At 44.0% G+C, this 18,249-nt stretch overlaps 2 protein-coding genes, 1 long non-coding RNA gene and 1 other non-coding gene across 12 annotated transcripts; 3 read left to right on the forward strand and 1 right to left on the reverse strand.

Moving 5' to 3' along the window:
- Window positions 1-2,526: 2,526 nt before the first annotated feature.
- LOC120664829 (RGG repeats nuclear RNA binding protein A-like) lies at window positions 2,527-5,754 on the reverse strand. Of its 2 annotated transcripts, none has more exons than XM_039944182.1 (6): window positions 5,232-5,754; window positions 4,583-4,970; window positions 4,364-4,502; window positions 3,387-3,545; window positions 3,241-3,303; window positions 2,527-2,936 (listed from the first exon to the last, which is right to left on the reverse strand). In XM_039944182.1, exons 1-6 carry the CDS (start codon window positions 5,428-5,430, stop codon window positions 2,751-2,753), a joined length of 1,134 nt encoding a protein of 377 aa, XP_039800116.1. In that variant the 5' UTR covers window positions 5,431-5,754; the 3' UTR covers window positions 2,527-2,750. The 2 variants fall into 2 exon arrangements, with proteins under 2 accessions (XP_039800116.1, XP_039800115.1); XM_039944181.1 differs by having other exon boundaries at window positions 5,211-5,675.
- Window positions 5,755-7,201: 1,447 nt separating this feature from the next.
- LOC120664830 lies at window positions 7,202-12,510 on the forward strand. Of its 8 annotated transcripts, XR_005671036.1 has the most exons (8): window positions 7,203-7,341; window positions 7,516-8,238; window positions 9,107-9,213; window positions 9,410-9,497; window positions 11,054-11,124; window positions 11,738-11,926; window positions 12,024-12,091; window positions 12,282-12,481. It is a non-coding gene; the product is annotated as an uncharacterized LOC120664830 (long non-coding RNA). The 8 variants fall into 8 exon arrangements; XR_005671035.1 differs by having other exon boundaries at window positions 7,202-7,341; window positions 9,087-9,220; window positions 11,738-12,091; XR_005671031.1 differs by having other exon boundaries at window positions 7,204-7,341; window positions 9,107-9,220; window positions 11,738-12,091.
- Window positions 12,511-13,507: 997 nt separating this feature from the next.
- TRNAV-UAC lies at window positions 13,508-13,580 on the forward strand. Its single transcript has one exon. It is a non-coding gene; the product is annotated as a tRNA-Val (tRNA).
- Window positions 13,581-14,080: 500 nt separating this feature from the next.
- LOC120664831 lies at window positions 14,081-14,674 on the forward strand. The gene has a single exon (XM_039944183.1). The coding sequence runs from the start codon at window positions 14,202-14,204 to the stop codon at window positions 14,451-14,453; it is 252 nt and encodes an 83-aa protein (XP_039800117.1). The 5' UTR covers window positions 14,081-14,201; the 3' UTR covers window positions 14,454-14,674.
- Window positions 14,675-18,249: the final 3,575 nt, after the last annotated feature.

Genomic DNA, 18,249 nt, shown 5'->3' on the forward strand with positions numbered 1-18,249 from the left:
AGAACTGACGAAATTTGTTTTGATCCTTTTTGTGTTTTGCAGGTTGTGGAGGTTCATGGGTAGATTATTGGATCATGTTGTGGGGGGTAGCTAAGATCGCTGCAGTGATTGTTTAGGTTGGATCTTGGATGGCTATCCTTTTCTATTAGTTGTTGTCCTTGATGGCCTGCATGACATTTGTTATTTTCTCTTTTTGTTACATAAAACTTTTTTACTTTATTATTATAACAGTGTTAATTGCCCAAGTATTTGGTGCTACTACTCGTGAAATAGTGGGTGTGCGTGTGATTGTAGTGTCAGAGAAGCACCATGTTCACTCTCAAAGATAAAAAAACTATAACATTAATAAAAAAGAAAGGAACATCAAAAAACTATAACATTAATAAAAAAGAAAGGAACATCAAGCGTTGGATTTTGCGGTGATTTAGTAGGCAAGATTAAACTACAAAGATTGTGTACAATAAAGTAATAAATAATCACTCTGTTCGACTGGCTGCGGCTAGTGGCTGGTGGTTTGTGCTGATTTGTTGTGAGAGAAAAGTAATGTTGGCTGGCTGGTGACTGGTGCTGATTTGGTGCGAGAGAAAAGTAATGCTGACTGATTGGTTGACAAGGCAGCCGAACAGAATCAGTAATTTCTGAATAAAATGGAAAATTAATACTTTTTTCATACGAATTGGAATTGGAAAGCATAATACCTAAACAAATACTCCATATAAAATTAAGTTAGTAAAAGTATAATTCGATTAAAACTATGCAAAATTATTTGTTTTATATTCATATGAATTAGGAGGGAAAATACATAAATAAAGAGTTCATGAAAAATACAATTAATAAATAGATACATTCAGATTTATAAATTTTAAAAAGTGTATGTTCATCTCCATATGATTTGGGGGGAAACCTAAACAAAGAGGAAAGAGCCAATGTAAAATGCGTAAAGAATTGGTGAACCCATCCCAACCAATCCCTACAAGATGTAATGTTTGAATATGCTACATGTCCCAAGCAAATTCGAGGAATATCATGCAGCCTACTATAGTTACATGTATGTTGCTCAGTAACTGTATGATTTACATAGCATGAAAATAGAAATATGTACTCTGGTCCAGAAAGAATCTTATCCTAGTTTTCTTCTAAATCAAACCTTCTTAAGTTTGACCACATTTATACCAAAGCGTACCCATAGTTATTATCTTAAATAAGCATATGATTTGATTTGTCCTGATATATAATTTTTATAGTATATATATTTAATCTCATAAATATTGATACTCTTTTCTATAAATTTGATTAAACTCGTGGTATTTAACTTAGAACAAAATTAGAACGACACTCTTTAGGACAAAAGTATGTGTAGCTCTCTGATTTAGACGTCAAGAAAAACTAGGTTTGGCAGGAATAAGGGTGTCGTTCTAGTTTCATGATTTAGACGTCTAAATCAGAGAGCTACACATACTAGAACCACACTCTTTAGGACAAAACTACTTATCATGAAGCTGGAGACACTTGGAGCAAATTTAAAGCAAAGTCCGGAACAAAGAACCAAATCGATCATATTTTGAAAAAGTATGTGTAGCTCTCTGGTGTGGACTGTGAAAGTTCCGGATATATCATCATTCTTAGATCTCCGAGCTGGGCATGCTCAGCCACCAGCGGGGAGGTACGACATACTCCTCACCAAATCTCGAATTCCACCGTACTTCAACTACATATGTACATGTGTACGCATTTGGATTGTTGGAGAGAATCCATATATATTTCTGTTATAGAGTTAAAGCATCGAGCCTGTTCTAGTGGCGCCATTTAGAGCAAGAAATCCAGCACCACCATGATCTGTGTATTTTGCGCAGGCTGGAGGAGTTGATATAATGTTGCTAGGGGTAAAATCATCTCAAGTTTGCACAACATAAGTAGACTTTCAATGTTAATGTTCTTTGCCGTAGATGTACAATCACTCCAGCATTTACCGCCTTTTCGATGTCATGACCTTGTGCCAGCAAAAAGTAGTTCCATCTTATTTCCTGTAACGAATTGATAGCAAGTTTAGGACCGAACCAACGTTCGCCTGGAAGATTAGAATTGCATAGGAGCTACCCTTTATCCCTTTCTGGTACCCTTAGAAGCTACGTTCTCTGCTCTATGCCTTCATATTACAAAAATCTACGGTTCTAGCAAATGCGACCTCAGGAGCAAGCAGCAAACTTCCAGGCCTAAGGCAACCCGGTCTGCATCCCCAGGCTCCCAAATCGGGCTGGTTCCTGAAGACTGAAGAAGTTAACACTATCATCAGTAGTAGTCTGCATCTGGATCCGTAGAACCGAACACTTCGCGGTGAAAACATCCAAACCTCTGTTACTGTCTTGTCCTGAGATAGGAAATTTCAGCAGCAGCTGCAGACGCCAACAAGTTAAACAGCACCTGGTACTACAATAACTGAACGACAAAGGGAATTCCAGAAAAACTGCATATTATCCTGACCAAAGATTTTGAAAAATGCATATTAACAGATATAGACGCAGCTGATAACCCGCAAGAAATGACTGCTGTCGAAGGAAGGACACTGATAATAGCCTGACAAAATTCTTACAAGCAACTCTGATATACAAAGTCGACTGACACAGCAGGGAATAAACACACCATTATGTCTGATTAGAATTGGCACGGTAATCTGCAGAAAAACAAGGACTCGACATTGACAACAAAGATGTGTTTTCTGGCAGCAAATTCTGTTTTCAGGCAGGTGTTTTTCACTTCCCACCAAGTGACGGGAATTGGGATTGATCTTGAATTGCAGGAGCAGCTGGTGGAGCACGGTAACCCCCACCATATCCTGTTCTGAAGCCACCACGGTCACCACGACCCCTACCACGACCTCGGCCACCATAGTACCTTTCTCCATCAGCAGGTTTCAAGAACTCATTGATGCTCAGAGACTGAAAAAAGAAGAATTTCCACATTAGCAGTTGCTATAAAGTAGAAAATGAGCGTTTAAATCCTGACATTTATTTCAATGCACCAATGAGCTATAGCAGTTGTAACCACTGGACCGAGGACCGGTAAATGAACCCAAGAGAGCAAATAATTCTGGTGTGTTCATGCTTCATGGAGTTCATAAGGGGCCCAAAACAGGCCCTGCCACGATAAGTGGCTATTTTTCAATTTCACCAGAATGGAAATCTTTTAGTATTTTTAAGCGCTTGATACAGGGAAATATGGAAGTGGAGGATGATGTAAGACCTTCTTAGCACGCTCATCGCGTTCAGCATTTTCTTTTTTCTTCAGAGCATCCTTATCAGAACCCTAAAGAAAAAATAGTTAATCAGGCTCAGACACCTCCACGTTATAAAAGCATGAAAATATTAATAGTCATAATGGAAAATTACCAGTTTTACGAAAATTTCGTCATTTCCTTTCTTAGTGGAAAGCGGCTGCATAGACTGCAGGTCCTTATCAACTTCAACCTTCCTCTCTTCAGTCTTTAGGGCAAGAAGTGCCTTCCGCTTTTCCTCCCTTATTTTCTCAAACTCCTCCAGGGTCATCTCCTGCATCATCCAATATTCAAACATACGATCATCAACATGGTAGCAGATATAGGTAAAATGAATGAATAAGGAAACAAAATATCTTCATTATAAGGAACAGAAGTAATGATCGCGCAGCTTAAAACTGCCCCTGGATGAGAAACTTATGGAGATGGAAATATAAAAAATTGAAAATCTCAAGTTGGATTATGGCTGGATTTTGCAACCATATCTATTGCTAATTACCTGTTGATTCTTAAAAGTAGATTCAATACCCTATCAGTATTGCAATCAAGCATTAAAATGGGTATTCCATAGGATAGGTAATACATTGCCGATGAAAGAGAAACAAAGTTAACAGGCCTCAAAGTTTTCAAAAACTTTAGTCTATGCCTATTACACACTCCTCTATTGGTTCCATGAAAAAATGCACATCATGAAGTCATAGCAACTCTATAGCTGCTAAACAAATAAATTGTATATGCCTGCATTTGGTGCATGATTATTGTAGATCATTCCTGAACAAACATTACCAGATCCCACTTACAAAAAATAACAGTGGTTTGAAATGACAAATAACTAAGACAAGATCCACAAGTCAACTTCAGACCAATTCAATATGCAAGCAAACAGCATAGGACAAAGACAAATAAATAACCACCAAACATAAAGCAATTTAACAGCAAAGTAATAACCTTTTGTCCATAATCTTAAAGCAGGAACAAGATGTTAACAAATGACACTTATTGTGAGGCTGAAATGGACAGCCGAGCACCATAGACATCGCGATTTTGCTTCCAAAATGAACTATAAACAATACAACTCTAACAAAAAAGAACCTTATCCTCTTCCTTCTCTTCTTCCTCATTTGTGTCCTTGTTATCCTTGTTCTCCTCTGCCTGTGGAGCATCCTCCAGTGCACCCTGCTTCTCTGGAACAGGGGCCTTCTCATCCAGCTTCAGGCCTTCCTCAGTTTCCCTGATCATCCAAACACTGCTTGTTAACTCTGTTGACTAATGTGGTCCTCAACAGAAAACAGCAAAACACAGCTATCTTACTGGGCGATAATTTCATCAGTGGTAGTTCCCCAGTTCCCACGCCCTGCACCCTCACGCTTCATTTCAAACCCACGGCCGGTACCGCTATGGCGCTCATAGGTCCTCCGGTATGGCCTCTCAGAGTCATCGCCAAACTCACCATCACGGTACCCACCCCGCCGGCCTCCTCCGCCTACACGGTAGGGTGGCCGAGGACCTCTGTCTTGGGCACCTTCTTCACCTCCAGCTCTGGCACCACCTCCAGCACCATATCCTCCCTGAAACCCATTAGCATCTTCGCTGCCATACTCACGGTTCTGGCCATACCCTCGCCCGCCTCTGCCACGGCCGCGTTCGCCACGTCCGTATCCTCCACGAGAGGGAGCACCACCACTGCGAGACTCCCTCACTGAAACATGTATATAACATAAGCACTCCATACCCACAAAAAACATCTTTATGGCAGAAATTGCTAAACTAACTGTTTCAAACATCACAGATATTATTTCTCAGGACAACATCAAAACAACGTTGTGTACGCTAATCAGCAGGATATCCTAAAATTGTACCCAAAAAACAATATTTTTTGTAATCCAAGCCTCAAAATGGGGGGCAAAACCTATCTTAAACCCCAGATCCAAACACCCACCTAACCGAACTCCGAACTCACCGGCCTGGGCTGGGGGAGCAGGCTTGGTTGGCAACTTGGCGGGGGCTGGCTGCGCGCCCTTTCCTGTGGCCGCCGCCGCCGCCGCCGCCTGCTTCTTCGCCTCGGCCTTCTGCTTCGCTGCCGCAGCAGCGGCCAGCAGCTGCGTGGGATCGTCGTTGTCGTCGGCGCCCAGGATTTCAAAGGGATTGAGGGTCGCCATGGAGACGGCGGCGGGAAAGGTCACCCTACAGTCGGCGTTCTTGTATGTGGGGACTGGGGAACTGACCCTTCTGGCTACAACATCCGCCTGCCGGACCGCATCGTCATCGCTCTGCCGAGGTCGAGGGGCGAGGGGGCTACGGTTTCGGGCTTCCGGCGGCGGCGGCTGCGATAGGATGGGGAGACGAAGCGGGGGCGTCGATTGGGCGAAGAGAAGTGTGCGAGGAGGTACCAAACTACCAACCCTAGCCGCACTTCTAGTCCCCAGTCCTACCGGCTCCGCTCGAACCCATATCCTTTCGCCGTCGACATGGCGCGCGAAATGACCTCGCCACCCTCACGCTCATGAGGGCTGCGGAGGCAGCAGGGGGCCTGGGGCGCGCGCCGTTAGGCTTCCTCCAACGGCGCCCTGCACAGCGCCCCCCCCCCACCCTACGTAGGGGGGGCTTTGGGGGAGCGAGCGGTCCAACGGCTCCCCCCACAGCTTCCTCTACGTAGTGGGGGAGTTGAAACTCTTCTTATATCTCTAATCACATTGTTTCTTCGCGATATTAATCCCGTTTGAACCCCGTAATACGATGATAATGCGTATTATGACAGTACAAATACTGTATGATTTTTTTTAAATTCAAAAACGTTAAATAAATAGTTAGTTAATGAGTGATAGTATATAGGGGAAATAGATATGGGAGAATGGTTGGAGAGAAGGAGTTATAGGGGGAGGAATTTTTTGGAGGGAGGTAGTAAAATATAGTAAATAGTATGTTTGGGGGGAGTTGGATGGGGGGAATGGTTGGAGAAAGCCTTAGCCGAGCGAGTGATGGGTAGTTGCGGGAATTCGCGGGTTCCGTGGGCCCGAGGGATTGATGCTGCGCTGGTGGGCTGGGTGCGGCAGGGGGTCGGGGCCGTGAGATTTCCATTGAGCGGCTGAGATTGTTCTTGCATGTGCCGAACGGGGACTTCGCCTGTCGGTGTTGAAGGATTCTCCGCGGCCGTGCTCCGTGGCGAGGGTTTTACGGTGCGTCCAAGGTTTACGTTCTATTTCTATTAGAGCAAGTGGCGAAGGACGGATTGGAATTTAGCTATGGCGCAGTTAGACTGATGAAGTCAATAGCTACAGTGTCACACTTATGCTAATGCTAAAATAATTCAGACCCACCTTGGGCATGTATTGTCAGCAAAATTTGAGGGATGGCAGCTGCAATACATTGCCATACTGAGCGCCCCGCCACTAATTAGGGCAAGTACAATAATTAGTTTATAACTAAATAAATGCTGATGTGGAGAAGAGAAAAGAGAATAAATCAGTTCTCATGCAACCACCAAGCTGAATATGGAATCATATGCAGGTGGTGAGCCATATATTAAATAAATGTGACGAGGATTAGAAAGAGAAGGTAGATCAATAGATCATGGAATAAAAAAAAGTTTTCTTATAGACAAATAAGAGACCACCAACTTGACTAATAGCTAAGCACTTAGCTCTATTATTAAAATTACTATTAAACTGCTACACGTAGTCACTATGCACAGGGGCGGATCTAAAGGGTGGAGCGGCCCATCCTAAGAAATAGCTCAAATAGCACTTGATCGGGGGTATCTTTTCAGTAAGTTAGGGCGCAGCTCAAACAGCACCGTCTCCGCCAGCAGTCGCTCGCCCGCTCGTCTACTTGACCGCTCCCTCCCGATATGACTGCGCGTGGGCGTAGTGTTTCGGGATGGCGGCCGGCCGCTGGCGGCAGCATGGCTGCAAGCTGCTGGGGCATCAGCGCTGCAGCGCATACTGCGGAGGCAGGAGCACGGCTGCATAGGCACAACTGCTGGGGTTAGGCAACGAGCGCTTGAGGGCGAAGGTCTGCTGCGGACCTTCCTCATCCATGGTGCTGCGACTGCATCGTTTGATGGAGGCAAGGTAACTAGTTCACACTACGTGAATAAATTGAGATTTCTTCCTTGTCAACCGGTTGAAATCTCGTTTATCTATCAATCAACGCTTTGGCTCGTCCGATTGGCAACGGACGGAGCAGATCAGCCTCTGTGTAAATCATGTGTTTCGGGTCAGCTCATATGTGCTTTGTGTTATCAGGCCCATCTGTTTGGTCTTACCCAGCAGCCCGTTTAGCTCCTCGGGTTGGCATCACGACCGTCCGACCCCTCCCTCTCGCGAGCAAGGTCAGTGTCCCCCGGTCTGTTCATTCAGACCATTTTCGCTGGCGATTTCAGAGCATGGCGGCCCCAATGGCTCCACTCCGTCTTCCTGCTTCTTGCCTCCGGATGGCCTCTCCCGCATGCCGTCGCACTTGCCGTCGGCCCAGACAGCGCCTACCCATCCGCCGCCAGCGAACGTGAAGACCAGATGATCGAGCCCCATCTCCGTCAGTTCGCTCTTCGTTGTAGGTCTTTGTCTGATTTGAGGTCTGCAATTGTTCGATTGGGGTAGTACGTGGTTTGAATTTGAGGATTTGAGGTAGGTTTGTGTTCAGGTTTAGATTTGTGGGGATGGATTAGGGAATTTGTTTGTGTTCGACCTAGTTCTGTAGGGTCTAAAAAATTGGGGATCTAATGAGAGGTGCCTGAAGCCCTGAACTATGTTTCTATAGGTTGCCTGCTATTCCTCTCGATTTGGGGTGTGTAAATTTTGTGTATTTGTGTGTTCATCAATTTCTATGTTTTCTTACTTGTGTCATCGGTTAGTAAAGCTAGGAAATGCATCTGGAGGTGACTAAGAGTGTCAGATTAGCACCAGGTGTTTGATGGAATCCAACCATTCGCAAGGTGCTTGGAGGTAGCTGTTGCTGTGGACCACTGTGTAAGTTAACAATTGTTGAAATGATGCCACCTGATATACTTTTTTATTAGTATCTCCTCTTTGGGATTAGGAATGACATGACCGAAACAAACTGTCTGTACTAAATTTACTAGTTAACAATATCTTGTTTACATGATTTTTGACAGTATTCTTTGTCTTGTCCATGCAGGGTACCTAGTTACGTTACTTGCATTGTTGAGCTTAATTCCTAGATTTCACTTGATATGCAACCTTATATGTTTTTGCTAAGGATTAATTTTGATTGACTATAGGGTTGTGAGATCTCTCAGCCCTCATTTTAATAAGAAAATCAATAAGACATTAGCCTTTCATATGTCTGACACTCGAATTTATGTCTTTCTCACTGTTTGCCAGTTCAGAGATGCATGTGTTGTGTGATTTAATTAGTAATCGTTTGGGATTGTAGCACATGTCATTAGCTTAATTATTAATTATTGTTTACAATATTTAGACAACATTATAACATTGAAACTTGTGTAATTTAGATCTACTTACTACAATTTTTTTTTTACCAAACAAGGGTAGAGACCTTGTAGATTCTACTGTAGGAGCTTGTATTTTTTTGCACAGTGTGGGATATAACATGATATAGATGTTAGTCCTAAATTATTTTCTATGCTAAGATAATGTCACTTTTAGGATTAGTGGAGCCTTTCGCTATGCACAAATGAACAGTAAAAAATTGTTTGTTCCAAGCATTGATGGTGTGTTAGTGTCAGACTTGATTTATATTTGACTGATGCTAGGATTTTTTTAGTTTGGTGTGAATTAATGGTGAACTTCTGTTGTTTTCGTTTAATACAAAGCCGGATCCTGCTTTGATCCAGATGATGGCAAATGTTTTCAGTTTTCACCAATGTGAGTTTGGGGCACGTGGTTGTCTCCTTCACATAGACCATCAAGGCTATGGAGCCCTTCTTCTCGGTGCTCTTCTTAGTCCTGTTCCTATGAGAGGTAATTGGTATGTGGCTGCCTCTTGAAATTTGTATTCTGTTGCATACTAGTGTGTCATGAATTTATACATCTTCTCTTTCAATTATCCCATTCAAAACTACCGCTTTGAGTCATTTGACAAGAAGCAGTTAAAATGTAAATTTATTGTTGAAAACATCTACTGTAATTTCACAAATAATTTTTTATCCTTTTGTAGGCTGAAAGGAGGAAACTGTCTAGGATTACTACCAGAGAGACCCAGTAGCACCAAACCAAGTGCACAACCTTCTATTGAATAGAAGAAGGTATTTTTTTAGTTGGAATTCGATTTTTTTTCTTTACCATGATGGCTATAGTGTAAAAAAAATAATTTGTTCCACTTTTGAGCTCACCATGCGTCTTTATCATTGATTTGGTGAGTGAGATGAGGTTACTAAAAGAACTAAATTTATTAGGGGAAGATACAATGTTCAAGTAAACGCTAGGCACCACAGTGGCGGAGCCAGGAATCCTACCAGGGGGGGGGGGCGGACGAACATAGATAACTTCTACATAAGCGCCAAGGATCAACTTGTCAATTGTTGACATGCTGCTCGCCCCGACTGTGCTTTCGTAGCCTAAGAGCTAGAGCTTTAATAAGAGTTTTAGTCTGCTACCGACTGTTTTCCTGAGTGTTGTGTGCCTGTAGGCCATGCAGTCTAACTGGCTCTCTACTTTGGACTACTATTTGCTGCAGTGCTCACTGCTGAGCAACTGTGAATGGTATTAGATCCTCAGAAATCGGCGCAGAGCAAGGGGGGGCCACTGCCCAGGTTCGCCGACACTTGGCTCCGCCAGTGAGGCACCAGGCAGGCGCTAGCCTTTTGACTAGTGCTAGGAAGGTTAAACGTAGGGTCAACGTAGATTAAACATAGACGTTAGGCTTTTGTTTAGAGTTTAATCTCGACTAAATGAAGTTTAATAACATTTTTTTTGAACCTTGGGAACATAACTTTGCTATAAGATCAATCTCTTCTGGTATATTGCATGAATATATGGGTGCAAATAGGTGCCCCTATGGGTATCCACCTTCCCTCTTTAGTTCAAAAGTTTGTACTAGTTTTTTCAAAGTGGAAGTTCATTTTGAGAAACTATAACAAATTTTTATACTAAAGAGGGGCAGTGGATACCCTAAGGGGGACCCATTTGCACCTCTACATGAATATGTAGCACTGGCGGAGCCTCTTGGAGGCCAACCTGGGCCCCGGCCCCCCCTTCCTCCCAAAGAATTTACGAGGCTTTGGTTTATTTTGGTAGTCCGCTTATTACAAGCAACTCACGTATCCGAGTTCATTCATGGATCTTGCAGGACTATCCAGAGAGGACCACGTGCAATCATGTCTATTGCTTTTCTTGCATTTTGCATCGTTTGACTGTGATTGCTGGATAATGCGTCGCGACACACTCTTTTTATTGTATTCGCTAGCTGTTGCTACCTCACCGGCTGCGGAGCTCGTTGGGCACTTTCGCCTGGACATAGGAAGAAGAGCACAGGGCTCCTAAGGGGCTACAGCTAGTCCCTTTGTCGATTCTTTTCTAAAACTTAACCTTGCAAGTTCATAGATTTATAGTTTTTGGTGATAACTTGATTTTTATGCTAATTGCCACCCTCAAAAGCTTAGGTCGCTAGGTTTATATTATTTGATGCCTCACGCATACTTATCTAATACTATCGCCAAGCTTTCTCTCCATTGCGCTCTAGGGCGCCATGACATGTGGCACTTAAAGCTTGCCTGCGGTGCGGCATGTCGGCTCTTTGAGCTTGAGCCTTCACAAATTGGTCCCCCCTTAATTTTATCTCACGCTCCGCCACTGTATGTAGAGTGCATATTCGCCAGCTACAAAGGCAGAGCTAATAAGGGATTGTCTCTTAGATCTTAAACAACAAACAAGGTACAATGTGTATTTTTTTCCTTGTGCCCTTTTCAATGTGTTTTTTTATCCAGAAATGTATGTTTAACTTGGGGTAGATTGTCATTTCTGTGTATATTCATGCAATATACAGAAATAAAGCAGTAAATATTTGCTTTCTTTGTTCTCCACACCAACATATCAGTTTATTTTTTGATTATGTATTCGGGGTGGGGACAAAGAGAATGTGACGACTAGATAGCTGGAGCATCAGTTTTATTTTCATGTTTGATGTAAAGATGGATCAGGAGAAATTTGAAATTGTAACTTTCTTGTAAGCCCCCAAAAAAATTGTAACTGTTTGGTTTGTTGTAATTTTTAGCTTTTATGTTGGCATCAAAATAGGTTTGAAAAAAAATGTTATTGTAAATTTATTGTCAAGCCAAAAAAAAAATTGTAACTTTTTTTTTTGGGATGCTTTGTTTACACTGCAGTTGATAGAAATATGCAGTTTTTCAGCTCAAATGTGATGCATTGGGTCATTTGACAAAACTACCGCTTTGAGTCATTTGACAACTAGTTAAAAACTTAAAATATAACTTTATTGCTGTGTACATCTACTGTAGTTTCACAAATATTTTTTATCCTTTTGTAGGCTGAAAGGAGGCAATTAGGATTTCCACCAGAGAGATCCAACAGCATGAAACCAAGCACCACCTGCTGTTGAATAGAAGAAGATATCTTTAGTTGGAATTCTATTTTTCTTTTTACCAAGATGGTTATAGTGTAAAAAAAATATATTATTCCAGTTTTGAGCTTACCATGTGCCTTTATCATTAATTTGGTGAGTCAGATGAGGTTATTAAAAGTCTTAAACTTCTTAGGGGAACACAACTTTGCTACAAGATCAATCTCTTCTGGTATATTGTGTGAATATGCAGAGTGCATTCGCTGGCTACAAGGCAGAGCTGATAAGAGATTGTCTCTCATATCTTAACAACAAAACAAGGTACAATGTGTAGTTTTTTTTTCCCTCGAGCCCTTTTCAATTTGTTCTTTAACCAGAAATGTATGTTTAATTCGGGGTAGATTGTTATTTCTGTGCATATTCATGCAATATACCAAAATAAAGCTGGAAATATTTGGTTTCTTTGTTCTCCTCACTAACACATCAGTTTGTTTTTTTATTATGTGCTCAGGGTGGGGACAAAGAGAATGTGAGACTAGATAGCTGGAGCATCGGTTTTATTTTCATGTTTGGTATGAAGATGGATCTGGAGAAATTTGTAATTGTAACTTTCTTGTAAGCCCAAAAAAATTGTAACTATTTGGTTTGTTGTAATTATTGACTTTTGTGTTGACATCAAAGAAGTTTTGAAAAAAAAATAGTGTAAATTTATTTTCTAGCAAAAAAAAACTTGTAATTTTTTTCTGGGATGCTTTATTTACACTCCAGTTGATAAAAATATGTAGTTCTTTGGCTCAAATGTGATGTATTGGGCCGGCAACATTAGCAGGCCTCCAACAGAACAAAAAAATAGCCCTAAACTAACTTGTCAGCAGACCATTAGTGCGCCCGTGTGTCTGTGATAAAAAAATTAACAACAGTCATGCAACAATAAACTACCGGGACCATTAACAGCGAACAACACCTGGGGCAATAGGTGGATGTTGGATGACTGGAATAGGTGATTGATGGATAAGCTATTTGTCAATCGATTGACAAGGAGACACATCCGAATAAATTCGCAAGCTGTGATTGTCTTTTGGATCATATCTTAGTCATCTTTATTGGACGAGATATTTTCTTCAATGTAAATAAAGGTGATGTAGTGGAGACTGAAGACTTTCACATGGTCATGAGAAAAAACATTGACTCGAGGGGAAGATAAAAAATATTATAATCTTATTTGAACTATTGTAAGCTTATGTGGAAGGATCATTTGATGCAAGTTTTGTATCTATTTTTACATTTAAATATGTTTGTATGATATTTTACTAAGTTATCATGCTATCCAAAAGTTTTACATTGTTGGACCATCCTAACTTTAAATTCTAGATTCACCACTTAAATCCTAGATTCGCCACTGTTTAACAAGCTATCCAATTCTAGCATATATACAGTGAACAACATTGGGTCTTCCTAAGAAATCATTGGCTTTTCATACGAGGATATAAAAGATAATCGCAATGGTCATAAACAAGTTCATATTTTACCGCAAATTACAAATTCATGACCTTGCGAGTAAAACAGACAACTACTGTACATGCTGCCCAACTTTTTGCGGAAATCGAGTGGATCCAAATTTGAGATCCATTTATGTATGAAAGGATGATAAAAATCCACGTGTGAATTTCACTAGAAGCAAGGCCAAGGAATCCCGTGATTTAATATGTTAAAAAGTTTCAACTTGATAAAAGCAGAGTTGCTGTGGTGTAGTGGTTATCACGTCAGTCTTACACACTGAAGGTCTCCAGTTCGATCCTGGGCAGCAACAATTAACTTTTTTTATTCTGATGATGTCGTTGCACGCAGCCGCGCACCCCCCTACACTGCCTGCAAGAATTTTCCCGCAAAAGGAAAAAAGAACACCGCCAGCGCATCACGGCGATCACGGGAACCTCAGGTTCAGTTCAGGCACACAAGGCACGCTGCCTCAGTGCTGGACTGCTGCAGCAGCTGCTGCCTTTGGTCGTTCAGGTGCGCGCGCGCGGCGTGCGAGAGCACGCGGAAACAGAGGGACGAGAGTAGCACAAATAACGCAACGAAGAAATCTTCAATGCATAAAATGTATGCGCCTTGTTTGGACGAGAGTAGCACAAATAACGCAACGAAGAAATCTTCAATGCATAAAATGTATGAAGTACTCAACGAAGTTTATTTATAAAAAGAGTTTATTTATAAAACTTTTTTAGTGACGGGTGTAACGCGAGGTTCGCTCGCTCCCTTCCCTGAGTTCCCTCTGTTTCGGCATAGTGAAGTTGGGACCCCGCGGACAGAGACAGTGAGACACTGACCCTATAGGCACTGCTCCGGGAGGGATCATCCATCCGGGCATCCGGCCGCTCCGCGCGAGTCCTTCCTCCTTAATCCCCAGGCGCGCGCGTCCGTGGCGGCGATGGGCGCGGGCGGGCGCCGGGCGCGGCAGAACGCGATGCGGTCGGGGGTGGTGGTGCTCGGCGCCGTGGCCTTCGGCTACCTCTCCTTCCGCGTCGGCTTCAAGCCCTACCTCGACCAGGCGCAGGAGGCCATGGACTCCTCCCACGACCCAACCGCCGCCGCATCCGACGACTCCGGCGCCGACCTTCCCGGGGAAGGTGTGGCCGACCCCGCGCCGTCCAAGGACCCGGCCGTCGTGCTCCGCGACTGAAGCGTCGCGGGGAGCGGGTGCTCTCCTCGCGCGTTTGGTTGCGCCATTTCGACGAACGCCTTGTACGCGGTCCTTGCTTCGACTGTGTTTGGCGCTCTGGAATTGGAATCTTTCCTACTGCTTTGAACTGGTTTGTGCTTAATGCCGACATATAAATTTCGCTGTTCGATTGATTCTGCGTGGAGGAATAAGTCATTTTAAGCTGTGTTGGCTTCGGGTGATGTGAGCAGAAGATTGTGCTGTCACATGTACACTGTAGTGACGTTCTAGCTGATAAGCGGGTCAGGGAGGGGTCAGAGTAGGACGAAGGTGCGAAGCGAAATTTCCACAAGTTGCTTTAGAAGGTACTTGATCAATGTCATGAAACTGATCATGGAGGATAATGAGAGCAGTATTAGCATGCTTACGACGCTTATGATCTCATTCTCATATCACGTAGTTATGCCCCCTTTGCTGGAGTCTCACCTAGTCTAACTCCATCACTGTAGCATCTGAGGAGCCGGAACCTGTGGAGCCACAGTTCCTTCTGGTTTTGCGAGGGGGGGGGGGGGGGGGGGGGGGCGAGGAGAGAAAAAAGGTTTTAGCGAACGGTGTTGCTCCATGTGAAGTCGAAGCTGTTTGGAGCCCGGCCAAAGGGCTCTATATCTGCTCTTTGTGATGGAGGAAGCTTTCAGGCAAATTTTGTGTTGTTGTGATCTGTCGGCTGATCTGCCCTCTAGGTGCAATTTTCTCGAGCGCCAAGCAAATTTCAAAGGCATATATGTCGCTAAAACTCGGCTCTAAACTTTTCCTTGGCATCTTGTGTCACGACCCAGGAAAAAAAAAGAAAAGAGAAAGAAAATCCCAAGCCGGGCCCACACGTCAGCCTCTCCCTCTCCCTCTCCTCTGTTTTGCTCGGTGCCGCGCGCACGCGTCGCCCCGCCGCCGGCCATCCTCGTGAGCCGCGCCACGTGCCGGCAATCCTCGCATCCCGTGCCGCCCCTTCTCTCTTCCCTCGCCCCTCTCCTTATCCACGCCCGGCCGGTCCCCGTTCCCCCCCGCAAACCCTAGCCCGCTCCCCTCCATTGACGCCGCCGGCCCGAGCTCCCTCCTCGCCGCCGATTTCCCTGCTCCGGTGAGCGCCGCCGCGATTCCTCGCTTGGGGAGCTCCCTTGTGTCATCATCCTTCGATTTTGCCCCTAACCCGGCCCCTCCTCCCTCCCTGCAGGGCCGCCGGCGAGCGCCTTCGCCCGCCGCCGCCTCTGCTTGCCGCGCCGCCGCCTCGCCGTCGTTCCCCGCCGTCCAAGCCCCTGGTGAGACTCGCCGCCACCCCCTTTTCCCCGTGCGCGCGCCCTTTGCCCCGCTCCGGCCCTTCCTCTCCGCGCCGCATCACGCCGCCGTTCGCCGGCGCCGCCGCGCGCGCGGTGTCCGCGCTCACCGCGCGGTGCGTGCGCGCCGGGGCCGCGCCCCGCCGCGGGTCAAGGCCCTTGGTTGGCCTTGACTCGGGCCGGTGGGTCGCTGGCTAGCGGGCCCCACCCGTCAGCGTCTGCGGGTGTGGGAACCCGGGTGCACCTAGCGATTTAGCTAGGGTTTTATTAGGTTTAGTTTTTCTGCAAACTTGCAAAATCCATAGAAAATCATGTGTAGCTCCAAAAATTGTGAAACTTGTTTTGTTGAGTTCCTCTAGCTGAGATATACTCAAGAAAAATATTTTTTTGCATGTTACTTTGTTGTATATTTATCTATAGTTTTATCTTGCAAAAGTGAGTTTATTGCTTATTTATTTGTGTACTGCTTGAAAAATGCCAAACCAAATTTTGTTAGACTCCTTGTGAGGTGTAGTTTTCAGTGGTGCAGCTTGTTCACATGATTCCTTGCTGTTGGTTAGGGTTTTATTTCGATTTCATGCTTGCTGTCCAAAATGTGGTTTAATATGGAACTTTTTGCAGGAAAGTGATAAAATGGCAAAACCAGTTTTGTTAGCTTTGTTTTCATGCCTAGTTTCTATGATAATTTTCTTGGATTTGTTTAGTTCAGTTTGTATGCCTTTCCCGATTTATCTTGCTTAGAGTAGCTGAAAATTGATCTATTTATGGTTACTTATAGGAAAATGCTTTTCCTGCAAAACCATTTTTCATGAGTTCTTTGCATTGTCCTCTGCATGCTCATTTATTTCCATGATTTATGCATGTGGTTAAGATCTTTTCTTAATTCTTGCATCGCATTCATGCATTTTAGTGACCGAACCGTCGGAGAACGAACCCGTGGAACCCGCCGAGTCCGTGGAGGCTGAACCCGGAATCCCGTTCGTGGTCGAGTCTGAAGCTAACCAAGGCAAGCAGCTAAGCATGATTCCTTGCTCCTACTTAATCTGAGTTAGTTATCTCACCGGGTAATGTTGGGTTATTTATAGTATGTATGTATTACATTTTGATACCTATCTTCATGCATAATCCATCCTTGATTTGTTATCCCTATTCTTGGCACTAGTTAGATAGTTAATAACTTAATCTGACTAGATGCTTAGCCCGGCTTAGAGTACTTCTTTTGCTCGCTAGACAGGAATGGTTTGGAGTATCACACTTACCTGTTTATCCTTGATCGCACTTGAGCTGGGGCAAGTAGAAGTTGGTAGTATCGAGATTCGAACGGAATGGTAGGGCCTAGAGAATGAAGTCACATGGGCATAGTCCGCTTGGATCGATTAAGGACCGAGTGGATGACGTTGGTTTTGAGCACCTTTCCGTGCTACCACATATCCAATATAATGGAACGGATAAGCCAATTACCTTCTTTGACTTGGTCATTGAGGCCCGGTCCCAGATGCGTGGCCAAGGGCTATGCAGGGAGGTTTAGTGTGTCCCCGGGTGGAACTATGTGTAGGAAAGTTTAGAGAAGTCTCCGGTGGAACTAAATCTCCACGCGCAAGCTGGGCGTACCCTCAACGGTTGAGCCTTGTTGGGAACGGTTGACGTGAGTACCCCCTTGCCCGGCGTGATCGGTTGGGTGAGTCACATGGTCCTCGCGCCGTGTGGGTAAAGTAGTACACCCTTGCAAGGTTATAATCAATTCGAATTGCCGCGCTCTCGGTTATGAGCACGCTCTTTAACCCATGAACTCCTCATAGAATATCGTTTATGCTGAGAATGGTTCATGTTACAGCTATGATCAGTTATAGATTATGTTACTCTCTTAACCAACTAAAAGTGTTGGGTTGGGCAAGATTAATTAAGTTTGCTAGGTGATAGTCTAGGCAGCTTATGCTTATGCAATAAGTACTTAAACTTAGAGTTTTTCCTTGAGCCTTTGCATGATCCTTGTTTATTTAATCGCGTAAGTCTTGCGGAGTACCTTTTGTACTCAGGGTGCTATCTAAACCTAGTTGCAGGTGAGCCCGAAGTGGTGTTCGGCCATTTCTACCCCGCTGATCCTAATGCGGGGGAAGAGTAGGCTGTTGCTGCTGTGGACCTGTGGTGATGTCCTTGAGCAAGGCATCATCATCTTAAGTAAGTTTTATCGTAGCTGAGCTTCGGGAGAGCATGTATTTTCAATAAGCTCTAAATCTCTGTTTAATATGACTCGCGTGAGCCCAAGGCTTGTAAAGTGAAGCTTGAAACCCACCTATATTGAACTTGTAATATTAAGTCTCGAACTCTGATTGTATAAGACTACTCTTTGTGGTTTATTTAGCAATGTATTCGATTGTAAACGGTATGTGCATATGTTGATTCCTGGGCGTATGTTGGAGCACATACCGGGACTACCGGATTTGATATTATTTTGGATGAATGACGTGTCGGTTATTCGTGTCACTAGA

This window comes from Panicum virgatum, chromosome 3N, assembly GCF_016808335.1.
Source record: "Panicum virgatum strain AP13 chromosome 3N, P.virgatum_v5, whole genome shotgun sequence".
NCBI classification, from domain to species: domain Eukaryota; kingdom Viridiplantae; phylum Streptophyta; class Magnoliopsida; order Poales; family Poaceae; genus Panicum; species Panicum virgatum.

Excerpts from the sequence above, each read along its gene's own strand:
- LOC120664829 (XM_039944181.1), bottom strand. The coding sequence starts at position 5,430 with ATGGCGACCCTCAATCCCTTTGAAATCCTGGGCGCCGACGACAACGAC. Across the intron at positions 4,971-5,210 it reads TGAGTTCGGAGTTCGGTTAG|TGAGGGAGTCTCGCAGTGGT; the intron begins GTGGGTGTTTGG and ends TACATGTTTCAG. Across the intron at positions 3,546-4,363 it reads AAGAGAAGGAAGAGGATAAG|GAGATGACCCTGGAGGAGTT; the intron begins GTTCTTTTTTGT and ends TGGATGATGCAG.
- LOC120664831 (XM_039944183.1), top strand. The coding sequence starts at position 14,202 with ATGGGCGCGGGCGGGCGCCGGGCGCGGCAGAACGCGATGCGGTCGGGG.